The sequence below is a fragment of the Tenrec ecaudatus genome (assembly GCF_050624435.1).
Source record: "Tenrec ecaudatus isolate mTenEca1 chromosome 6 unlocalized genomic scaffold, mTenEca1.hap1 SUPER_6_unloc_1, whole genome shotgun sequence".
NCBI classification, from domain to species: domain Eukaryota; kingdom Metazoa; phylum Chordata; class Mammalia; order Afrosoricida; family Tenrecidae; genus Tenrec; species Tenrec ecaudatus.
Window position 1 is genome coordinate 185,274 of NW_027457605.1, and position 12,520 is coordinate 197,793.

Sequence of the window (12,520 nt, forward strand, 5' to 3'; positions counted from 1 at the left end):
AGGGAAGGAAAGGCCAGGGGGGGATAAAAGATATGTAAACTAATTTTCTTATATATTACCTGTGACCTGAGCAGCATTTTATATATATATATATATATTTCATTTCAAAATAACTGAAATAATTTGTTGTTTTATGAAATTATTGTAAACAATGATCTTGTGCTTTCTGATAGCAGAAAGCTTTACAAGTAACGCATGAATTAATATCCACTTATCTAGTCTCTGCTTTTTTGTGTGAAAGTTATGGTGAATAATTTTTTTGCTATTTACTAGATGACTCCATATAGGTAATGTTAGCTGTCAATAGCCGGGTCTTTAGTGTTTTCCTATGTAGATATTTAGACTAGATCAGACTTCCTGGGTCCCTAGCTCTATCACTTACTAGCTTTGAAAACTTGGATAGCTATACAGGCATGTATATATATAATTACATTTATATGCAATGACAGGGTACTAGAGCTCTACACGTATATTTATTTATAAAGTATTACAGTAGCAGATGAACATTGGGCCTCCTAATTAACCCATCTCCTTGATATTTTATATAACTTGTTTATACATATTCTTTTTATTCATGTAATCCATATAGCAAGTCTTTTCATGTTTCATACATATCATAGCACACATCAGGACTTTTTCTTTATGAGTTACAACTCAATGAATGTCTGTATCACATGGTATTTGTCTATTTCTCTGTTGATGGACATATCCGTTTTCCTTGTTTCTATCTTTTGGTTATTGTGGATAACACTGCAATGGACATTGGTGGACAAGTATTTCTTTGATTTACAAAGATTGTTAGCTCAAAGCAATTTGAATGCTGTAGCTAATTTACTATTTTCCCTTTCTACTTTTGTTTCTGTTGTTGGTTTCTGTTCATCTGGCTTTAGCCATCCATCATTACTTGCAACATCACGTTGACTACGTGCCTACCTTTTTGTCCAGATTTTGTTCTGTTATAGTAATGATACTTAATGTGAGTAGGCAGACACCCGTAGTATTTTCCCTGACTTGCTAAGTATTCATATTAACCACATTAGTTATACTTACATTGTTTTATCTGTATTTGAGTAAACATTGCTTCTCAAAGATCTAGCACAAAACTTATGTAGTGAGGTGATATAATATTAATAACTAACACCCATATACGTTGTTTATACGTGTCATGCAGTGGATTCTTACTCATAGCGACTCTGAGAACAACGCAGACTTGTCCCATTGGGTTTCTTAGGCTGCTTGAATGTTAACTGAAAAATCAGCAGTGTGAACTCACCAGCTGCTTAATGCAGCAAAGAGGCATCAATCTACTTCCGTGAAATTCTTAACATTGGAAACCCTGTGCGGCAGCTCTGCCCCAGCCTGCAGAGTTGCTCTGAATTGGTTTGAATTGACAGCCATGGGCAATACTGATGTGAGCAGAGCGCAGGGCTGTGCTCTATGGAGCAGCCAGTAGGTTTGAACTACTGACCTTTTGATCACTAGCTGAACTCTTAACCATGGAGTTATCGGGGTTCCTAACACATGGTGCTTAGTATTTTTAAGATTCTGTTCAAACAATTTGCATTTGTTAATTAATTTAATCTTGGGAGCAGCCATATGAAATATGCACACAAGGAATGTGAGATGAGAGGAGCACTGAGATCGTTGTCCCAGGGATACCTGGACAGTAATTGGCAGACACACTGTTTGAGGCCAGCAGTCTGGTGCAGAGTTTGAACTGTTAGCCAGTATTCCAAAGTCTCCAGTCCCACAACAATTCTATTCCGCATGGAGCCAGGGGTGCATTCAGTAGCTATGTCACTCTACATTTATACTTTATTATGCTTATTAATGTCATATCTTCCTTATTAGTTTATAAACTTATAGTGGAACTAATTTTTATTTACTTTGTAGATGGCTCAGTATGATTTTTATTTCACCCAAATTATAGCTTATTATTGTTCTGAGATATTCTTTCCAAGAATTTTCTATTCTGCAACGATCAGTATTGCATCCATAAAACTTTCAGATCTACAAAACAAATAAAGTTCTTCCAAGTGGTATACGTGTTCTTGCTTTTGTTTAAGGCATATTTTAAAATAAATTACAAGAATACACTGTGTTTTATTGGTGTCAGAAAATTTTGGAATCATATCACTAGGTTCAAATTCTTTTATTTTTTAAATATGTTTTCTACAGGGTGCTGCTTTAATTCGAATGCTGGCTAATTTTATGGGCCATTCAGTGTTTCAAAGGGGTTTGCAAGTAAGTAAATTGCTTTGTTTTCTCTTAAAATTTTTCTTATTTTATGCTATGCAGATGTTTTACAGTTTAAGAAATTACTGATATAAGATTACTAAATGGTATGGAAAAGTTTAAGATGTATAAGGTTAGCATCATCTTTCAATATGAGAAATGAAACTTATAAATACCATGTTCTCAATAGCACCAGAATAAGCTTGAAGTATTGTGTGATTGAGAATATGTTTAATTTTCATTTTAAATTAAAATTGTAAGAGCCCAAATAATTGATATAAAATATTTAGAATGCCTACTTCTCTCTTTTTTCTCCACTGATAAGTTTATGTAAGGTAAGAAGTGATAATAACCTTAGGAAAATTATATTGTGAAGAAAAATCTTAATAGTATTTTCAGCTACGTGTATTTTGTGTTTCTGTTGCTCCGCTGTTGATATATATATATATATATATATATATATATAGATAGATAGATAGAGATTGTTATTTATCTGATGATCATTTAAATTTTTCTTTTTAATTAGAAAATACAGTGCTGTACAAATTAAAGGAATATAAACAATTTTATCAAAATGTATTTGCAGTAGGAAGTATGAGATTTAGGAGTAAATTTCTTAGAAAAAGAGGCTTCTTAATGGCTTTTAAAGTAAATACAAATACAGAAAAATAAAACTTTTACTCCATTGAAATCTGCTAGAGCAAATCATGTTCCTAGCAGCTGTGATTGATGAATTATTTATGATGCATTCTGCTACTTAGAAGTGTCCTTTAAAGTAAATTGATGTTCACCTGAAATACAATTATGCTAAGACAGAGAGAGCTATCAATCTTATCTGTTCTTAGTAAGCTTTCATTTTAAAATTTTAATAAACTACATCTGAGATCAGGTCATATTTTAGTAGTATAATTCTATGTTTACCCCCTACAATTTTTAAAGGTAAAATACAAAGCAAGAGTTAACTATGTTTTGACAAGGCTAGTTATACGTAGCACAACAAAGCAAAACTATAAATTTCCTGAAGAATAATTTCCCTTAGAAAATATTTTCACAGATTTGTTCCAGCAGTGGTTGGAAGTTACTTTACTCAGCTCCTTCCATTAGGGAAACCTTCAGAAGAGCTGAATCCATGGAACCTATTTTGTTGGGGAGAAAGGGTCTGTTCTGATCACATAGTTGGATTTCTCCCTCCTCTCGAGGAGCGCCCTCCAAGAATATCAGAGGAATGTCCTTCTCTCCCGCCATTTCTTTGTTTTCCCCATTGATGTTGTAGCATGACAGTTCTTGAAAAAATCTAAACTTGTATAAGAGCAATACAAATTGAATTTGATTTCTTGGTAGCTAGTTGATGTGAAATCATTTTCTGAGTACAGTTTTTGTTCTTTTTCTCATCTGTCTGTATAGATTTGCTCAGCAGATTGAATAATCATAGTTATTTTATTTGGAAAGGATTATTATTTTGCAACCTTTTTTGCTTTATTTTGTCATATTTTCCTTAGTATGCAAAATGTGTACATTTTAAATATATCCTTTTATATTGAAGTATATTTAATAGACTTCAGATCAAGTATATCTGAAAAAAACTATTCATCTGATTCTCATTACATTAAACTTGGATATAAAACTTGTTTTAATGTGTTACTTATCCTCTGAAACTTGATTTGGCTTTAATTTTCAAGTAAGGGGCTCTATGTTTGTCCACATTGCATTTTATTTGCATTGTGACATCTCATTGGTCAGATAGATTTGTATCCTTCAGTACTTCACTTTCAGCTTTATTTATACTCATCACTCAAACTGATTTAGTGTATCACCAGCAGTTTGGATTAGTGTACAGTAGATCTCTATGTCGGGGTGATAAATTATCATCTCCTGAGCATGAAGATGTATGGGATACATTTTGAAGATGACCTCCTGAACAGACACTTCATGTCATGATGCTGATGGGTCAGAGTTGATATTAATATGCTTCCTTTCCAAAGGGGCTCAGGGGAGTATTGGTTTGCATGTTGTTGAGACAGCCAAGCCTGGCTGTCAGGGTTTACCTCGGCTGGACAAACGATGAATTCTTTTCATAATAACTATGACTATTTTCTGTTGACAAATAGAATTTTTTCATTTGCAAATAGACACTAGATTATGTTAACAGTTATAGGCAATATAAAATTTAAAATTGTATGTTTTTTCCTTTTTTTTTTTTCGTTCCACCTCCCTACTCTTCTGGTCTCACTCGAGCATGCTCAAGCTTGTTCTGCCATCTGTCTGCCTGCCGGTCTATCTGTCTATCTCTTCTATTTATTCTCTGTTGTTTTATTTTTTGTATTTGCAGCTTTGTCTTCATGGTCCACACATGAAAAACATTACAATGATATTTTCTGTTAATTTTCTATATACCTAAATTTTTCTTTTCTGGAAGTTTCGTGTAATATTTGACAGTAAAATTTTGAGAGAAGAAACATTGAATCCTTTTGTTGTTGAGTTAATATACCACTTATAAACAACATACATATATTTAAAGTAGGTTGCTTATATTTTTCCAAATGTGCACTCTCTATATTGTTCTTAAGATTGCATTTCCCAAAATAATAGCAAACATATTTCAGAAAGCATGACACAATGAAATGAATACAGAGCAAAAATGATAGTCTTATTTATTTAAAAAATATTGGTGGGATTTCTGCAAAACACTAAATCTCCCTTATCCTCTGGTTCCAAAGTTTACAATTCAAAAGTTGAACTAGATAATCTCTAAGAGCCTTTCCATGTTTCATCATCTCTGAATCCAAATTTTATTTAATTTGATTTGCTAGTTAGACAACTTGACTTTCATGTGAAACTAGTGTTCATAATTTGATGTGGAGAAATGTGAATAGATGGGCAAAAATATGCCACTGCTCTTCTTGAAGCTTGATTTAGGTTCTGAATATTAACTCCATTTGACTTCTAGGGCATATAATACCTTAATTTTAGTCCATCAGACCAGCATTTATTGTGATGGAGAGTTTTGATAGTGACTTATTTCTTTTTGTCAATATTTGACATATATATTTGTTTGATTTTAGTTACCTAAAATCATTTCATGATTTGCTATGGATAATTTACATTTTCATAGTTAAGACTTTATCTGTCTTAAATTATGTTTTCGAAAAACTAAACAGTGCTTGGTGAATTTTACTGGATATTCTATCTCAATGATATTCCTTTTAACCTGACAGGACACCTTCTTAAGTACCCATCTTTGAAGGTTTGCTTCAGGAAACCATAGCTGGTATATAATGCAGTAGCAAAGCATAGCAATATCATTCTAATATTTCAAGCCTTTCCATGTTTCCATGTTTCCATGTTTCATCATCTCTGAATCCAAATATCATTATTATTGGTTTGTGCTCATAAAATTCTGATGGCCTGAAGTAATGACAGGCACGATGCTACAGGGAGTATTAGCAGCAAAGCATGCTCAGTAACTTGTGTTCCAGGGAGATGCTGCTGTCTGTTAGCATGTGTATGCAGGACTTTTGTTTGAGACCTGCAGGCTTACAGTTGTGAAAGACTGCTCCCTGCATGTGGGTTTTCACGAAAATGAAAACTCAGATAGTAATAGAAGAGCAGACACAGTGTGTCAAAGTTAAGGTCCTTTCTGTGGAGATGGTTTGTGTTTCCGTCCTGATGGTGACTCAGTCACACTTAATCTAAAATGAATGGCCATGGACCGTTTCTGCTCAAATGTCTCTCTGTTTCATTTAAAATACGGCACAGTTTTATATATGTGATAGGGAAAAGAGTTACCGCTTGGTAATCATTGTTTGTGATGATACTTATGATAGTCTTACAAAACCGATTCATCACAACTGGTTCTAGCCATTTGGACTTTACCAAATTAGCATTTATTAACAAGTTAAATTACAAAGGCAAGATTAATGAACATGTAAAAGAGAAAAACATTTGATTTTTATTGAAAGATTGCTTGATGTGAAAATAGTTTCATGTGTAACAAATACTTTTAAAACTTAAATAGCCATGGCTATTTATGTCTCTAAATAAAAAGGGATTACTTTTTGTCACTGAATTTGTTTATTGGAAGGCTTACACACGGAATCCTTACCATGTGCTTCTGAACTGCAAGCTTTCCTGTGACCTCTGCAGCTATATGGATGGAGCCATGCCTTAAGCATTTCGGTGCTAACTGAAGAGTCCAAAGTTCAAACCTCGTAGTTTCTTCTCAGGAGAAAGAAAGGCCGTCTGCCCCTGTAGGGAGTGCAGCCATGGGACTGACCGGGACAGGGCGTCAGTGCCCACTGACGGTCGCTAGGTATTGGAATCCATACAGTAGCAATGCGTTTCTGTGTAAGGATACAATTATTTGTAATCAACCAAAAAGCCTTTACTATTAAAGATGCACCCTTTTCTCTCCTTTTTTTAATTTGGACATTGCTTAAGTAAGACCAAAAAAGAATTGATGCATCTGAATTATGGTGAGAACATTTTTGAAAGTTCCACAGGCTCCCAAAAGGACTAAAAAGTCTGTTTTGCAAGAAGTACGCCCAAAGTACTCCTTAGAGATGAGGACTTCAAGCGTTCATCCTAGATCCTTACATACTTTTTACAAACAAACTGACATCATGTTTGGTAAAGTAGAGGGCCGGTGGAAAGAGGAAGGTCCTCAAGGAGATGCACTGACTCAGTGGCTGCAACATTGGGTACAAACCAAGGCGAAATGGTGAGCACGGTCCAGGACAGGGCAGTGTTTCATTGTATGTGAATCGGGTCGCTATTGGTTGGCACTGATTTGATGGCACCTAATAGAAACAACACATTCATTTTATTTATACTTTTATGAAGATTTTAGCCTTGTGTTTTATACACTTAAAATTGCAGCTTTTACTCTCCTTTTCAAAACTTTGTACAAATGCATATGCACTACAGATACTGAACATTAACATTTATATTGAAAATATCCTTCTCCCCTGGGATATCAAATATCTAAAATCATATGAAAGATGACATTTTGTAAGTTGGTGACTTAAAAGAAATCTGTAAATACTGCTCCTGGTCACGTGTTTGAAAACTTACAGTAAGATCGAATGTGTTGAAAGACCTCTTTTCGGTCAATGGTAATCGTGCTTTAGCTCTCCTCTACCTTCTAAGTCTGTCTTGAGAAAGACACAACTTCACCTTGGCTGAACAAAGAGAGTGTGGGTCCTGCAAGCTATGGCCTTCAGACATTCTTTTAACTCAGACCTGAAGCCAAGCCTGAGACCACCTTTCAGCTGGTGTGTGAACAATAACACATGGGTGAAACTAACATGCCCCTCAGAAAAATCAAGTATATACACCTGAACAGATAGTATTTATCTAAAAGCAAAATCAAGCAGAATTGTTTCCAGTAAACTAACAGAAAGGGGGCAAACCATGGCTAATGAAAACAGGAAAACCAAGGCAGGAATGTGTGAAGTGCTGACACCTTGTGAGAATTGTAACCCCGGGCCAGGGAACTCCCCATGCATGCATTGCTGGATTAGAAATGAATTTGCTCTGGAAACTTTCATGTAAATCATAATAAATATTTTAAAGACAAAAAATGGTGGCATCACTTGCTTTCCTCAATATGATTCCATTTGTAAGCAATCTCCAATAGCCACCATCTGTTTGTTGGCTCAAGGCCTCCACCTGTGATTTTTAAAAACATTTAAGAACACTAACCATTTAAATATAAAAATTGCCTGTTAATACTTTGTGCTAACAGAACAAAATTATAGTTTTTCTTCCTATACTAAAAGCTATACTTAGTTATTTCTACAGCCCATATTTATGACCCATTAAATATCATTTATTCTATACATTCTTGTTATGTACTTACGGTAAGTAGTGAGTATTTAGTGCATGCTGTATAGAGCAGGTATAGTATACATTTCCATGAATCATAAAATATGATAAAGGATTCAAAGACAAATATATGGTACTAACTGTGTTAAATGCTACGAGGGAGTGAGAGGAGGTAACTTTATCGGGTATTTAGAAGATCTTTCTTCAGAAAATGGATGATACACAAAGTTCTGAGGGATATAAAAGGGCTGAGGGGAGATCATCAGGAAGAGGAAAGAGCTTGTGCAAAAGGTAAGAAAAATTGAGCATGTCAAAGGAAGCAAGCTAAGGTGCTTGAGAAAAGTTGGAAGGACAAAAGACAAGGTCGGAGAGGTACGGGTAGGAGCCCGTCATGGGGTATCCAAATAGACTTTGTGGAGAAAATTGGATTTTATCCTAAGTATAGTGGGGTGTTCTTAAAGGGTTTTAAACTGGGATGTTCTCTATCTTTCTGCAAATATTGCAGTGGCCTTGAAAGAATCAGCCTACCATTACGGTAACTGGCTAATAAAATTAGAAGGGAATTTAAGTATCTGGTAAAAGAGGATGAAAGGTTGGATATGGCATAATTAGGTATGCAGAGGCAGGGACATATTCAAAATGTATTTTGAAGGTACAATTAGCGGGGACTTGGCGTACATTGGACGAAGAGTGAGGTGTGGGAGCAGAGGGAGAGAACAGAGTCAAGGACGCCTCTGCGGTTTCCTGTCTGAGGGCCTGGGACCAACCGGGAAGGACTGTACCGGTTGGGGGTTCCGAGAAGAGGGAGGGCCACCTCAGATCCAAATGGAGCAGCTGCCAAGGCAGGCAGAGTACCAAGTGTGCAGTGTCGCCAGTGCCTGGAGAGAAACACGTTTCAACAACAAGAAAGCGAGCAGCAAGGTTAAATGTAAGATACATGTGGAGTAGGGGAAAAATGGAAACGTATTCTTTTGGAAGACTGCAATTTTATTAGGTTGAGTGGAATGGGTATAAGCGCATACTTTTTAAAAATTGCAAAAGAAGGATATTAGAAAAGTGAAGTAATTTGCTATAAAGGATATAAGGACTCACAGAAAGCTTTTGTTTTATTGACTACTTCAATATGGGAGCCCGTTGTACTAACAAGAAAAGGAATTTGGTAGTGCTCAAGAAGAGAAAACTGGCATCTCGGTCCTTGCGGTGGTGAAGGGACTAATTTTTATAGTAGAAAGATGCTTTCAATAAACTTGAAAATCTGGTAGTGGGGAGATGAGGGAGCTCCTTTCTAATTGTGCTTTTTTTCAGTGTTGTTTGAGCAAGGGTCTGTAGTGGAAAGCTGAGGATGAGAGGTGAAATGTGAGCATGTAGGTCTGAGAATAAAGAGGCACACCTACTAACTACTGATTGCCTCTTTGAGCTGGGTGATTATGAACGTATCATAGACTGAATCTGCTTAATTACAGGATTTTCTCCAGTGACGTTCAGCTGCACGAGTGCGGGTTTAGAGAAGAAAAATACTTGAATTCATCTGGAATTGTTTTTTTGCCAAGCTAGTATAATTGAAGAACAGAACTGAAAAGTTGAGGTGGCTATTTGCCAAGAATTGATTAAGATGAACTATGAAATCTAAGGAAAAAGAAGACAGAAAGTATCTCACACACATTAACAATACGAACACAAATAATAAACTAGTATAGTGTGTATGATTTTAGCACTGAAGAAAAGAAATTGCCTCTGAGAATATAAGAAATTTAATGTCCTTATAGAAGTGTCCTTAAGCCCATAAATGTAAAAATGTTCAAGGAAACCTTACCAATCTAGAACATGTGGGGCGGAACCTTCTGGTCTCGATTACATTGCTAGGCAGTCGTAGGTCCTGATGTCATGGAATGTGTAGGTATTGGAGAGAAGTGGAGATAGTGCGTATTTTTAAGTGTTACCTGTACGTCTTTCCAAACCTCTCCTCTTGAGGTCAGTGTCTGTACATAGAGGTATGGCGAGAATGAATGTCGTATGCCCATTTTCTGGGCTAGCTGCTAGCAAACCTGGCATCTCAGTAAATGGCTGCATAACTACATGTGCTAGGCCTTACAACTTCAGGAAATCTCTTAAACTCAGAGGGGAATTAGTTTTTTTCAGGTATAAAGTTTCGACTTCAACTTTTTCCTCCGTGCTTTTTGTGTTTAATTTGTTGTTATTTTAATAGTTTTACTGGGGGCTCTTACAACTCTTATCACAATCCACACATGCATCCATTGTGTCAAGCACATTAGTACATAAGTTACCTTCATCATTTTCAAAACATTATCTTTCTACTTGAGCCCTTGGTAACAGCTCATTTTCCTCCCTCCCTCTCCCACACGCCCTACCTCATGAACCTTTGATAATTTGTCATTTTTTTTCAGGTCTTACACCAATCTCCTTTCACCTGCTTTTCTGTTTGTTGTCTGTCCCCCTGGGAGAGGGTTATATGTTGACCATTGTGATCGGTTCCCCCTTTCTCCCCCACCTTCCCCTTGCCTTCCTGGAATCACTACTCTCATTATTGGTCCTGAGGGGGTTAGCTGTCCTGATTTCCCTGTGTTGCAAGCTCCTATCTGTACCAGTGTACATGCTCTGGTCTAGCCAGATTTGTAAGGTAGAATTGGGGTCATAATAGTGGGGAGTGGGGGTCACGGAGGAAGCATTAAAGAACTAGAGAAAAAGCATGTGCACACTGACTGGCTCATCTCTTCCTCGTGACCCTTCTGTGAGGGGAAGTCCAATTGTCTACAGACGGGCTTTGGGTCTCAACTCTGCCCTTCCCCTCATTGACATTGATGTGATTTTTTTTTTATCCAAGCATTTTTCTCCTTTAGGTTAATTCGTATAATTTCCTTTCATTGGCCCTCTGGAACATTTTGACTTCTCTTGGAAGTAAAGTTGAACAGAGAGAGGTTCAACCCAGATAGTATTTTTTTGAGCTTGCTCATAAAGTTTCTAATGTATCCTGATCTTTTTTGCATCATGTATATTTTTCTAAAGATTTATACTGTTTTCTGAGCACATGCTTGTAAGGTATACATTAATATTATCAGATGACTGGTAAGGGCCAAATTCCTTACCCAGTTCTTCTGAGTGTGTTGTCATTGAGTTGAATTTGACTCGTAGTGAGTCTTTGTGAAACTGACAAACAAACAAACACCACACTGCTTAGTCCTGAGATAAACTCACAATTGTTATATTTGTGCCACCATATATATTTATCTTACCAAGGATTTCCTTGCTGTGCACATCCAATATCTCTCAATTAAAATGCATTTTCGTTTCCTGTAGTCTCCTGCACTGGGTGCTGAGCAAGAGTAGGGTGGGGGCGGTGATGGTCATAGACGTGACTTAACGTCAGTGCCCTCTTGTTTCCTAGGAAATAGTGCATTTTGCCAGCCAAGACCAAATATGTCTGTTTGGTAAGCTTGTAGTGGTCTAAGTCCTTTACCAGGGCATTCAGCAAAGGCAGTTCCCAAACTTCAGTTTTACCAATAGATACATTTTATGTCTGAGTAATATTTCACTCTCGCAGTGAAAGTGAGAAGTAGGGCTATTTTAGTACTCCAGAGCACCCCAACAGACTATTACTTTCACACTATTTCACTTACAGGTGTAGGACCCTGTCAGGTTGTTCTGGAACACAGTACACATCCCAAAATAGAAATAACTGCCTTTCTGCTGGTGTGCCTGCATGTTGGAGTCTGATCTATAATTAATACATAAAATACATATAAAAACAAACCTGGTATAAGAATGTTTCGCTGTCTTTAATTAAAAATCAAATGAATAGACGACTAAAAATCTTCATGGACTTACAGTTTATTTTGAGTGAAAATCGTCTGCCATACTGAGTAGCTTATCATGAAAGTATGAGTTTTAAAATACTCATTAAGTAGAATGATGAAATTTTTAAACGTGCAAAATTGCATTTTGCTCCTGGAGAAATATCTGGATCCTCCTATAGCCAATCAAACTACTTAGGGAGATAACTTTTGGCATAAACACACATTAAAAAAAACCCACAGAATCAGAATGACATATCAACAATAAAGTACTTTTCTGTGATTGTTCTGCATATTTAAATAGCTTTGTTCTTAAATGGCACCTTGCTGTTTTATGGTGGCTGGAAACCTCCAGATCTTGACAAGTGAGTAAGGGTTCCAAGAGATCAAATGTTCTTCTGGGAAGCTTGACCACAGTTGAATGGTAAATAGGGACAATTAATACCTGTGCCTCTGTTTCCTCCTCTGTTCTTCTCTCTGATAATGAAAATGTGAACTTTACTGCTTTTATTTTGTTTTATGCTTTGTCACTGCTTTGATGCTCATTTTACATAATCTCATAATCTCTAACTAGTCTTCTCATATTACCTAAAATAGCATCTGGTCTATACTCCAGCTTTGTGGTATTTTACTTTGTCATCTGTCACTGTGTG

The 12,520-nt window shown here is 36.3% G+C and overlaps 1 protein-coding gene across 6 annotated transcripts in view; it reads left to right on the forward strand.

Annotated features, from left to right (window-relative positions):
• LOC142435892 (thyrotropin-releasing hormone-degrading ectoenzyme-like) overlaps nt 1-12,520 on the forward strand; it is a 373,691-nt gene that overhangs the window by 138,588 nt on the left and 222,583 nt on the right. For 5 of the 6 annotated variants that reach the window (XR_012781654.1, XM_075539940.1, XM_075539939.1 and 2 more), the window contains exon 2: nt 2,179-2,244. The exons of the other annotated variant lie outside the window; for it this stretch is intronic. Coding sequence is in view for 4 of the 5 variants with exons in the window: in XM_075539940.1 (XP_075396055.1) it covers nt 2,179-2,244 (66 nt within the window). In the remaining variant the exon portion in view is untranslated. The remainder of the gene's footprint in view (nt 1-2,178; nt 2,245-12,520) is intronic. 6 annotated transcript variants of the gene reach the window in all.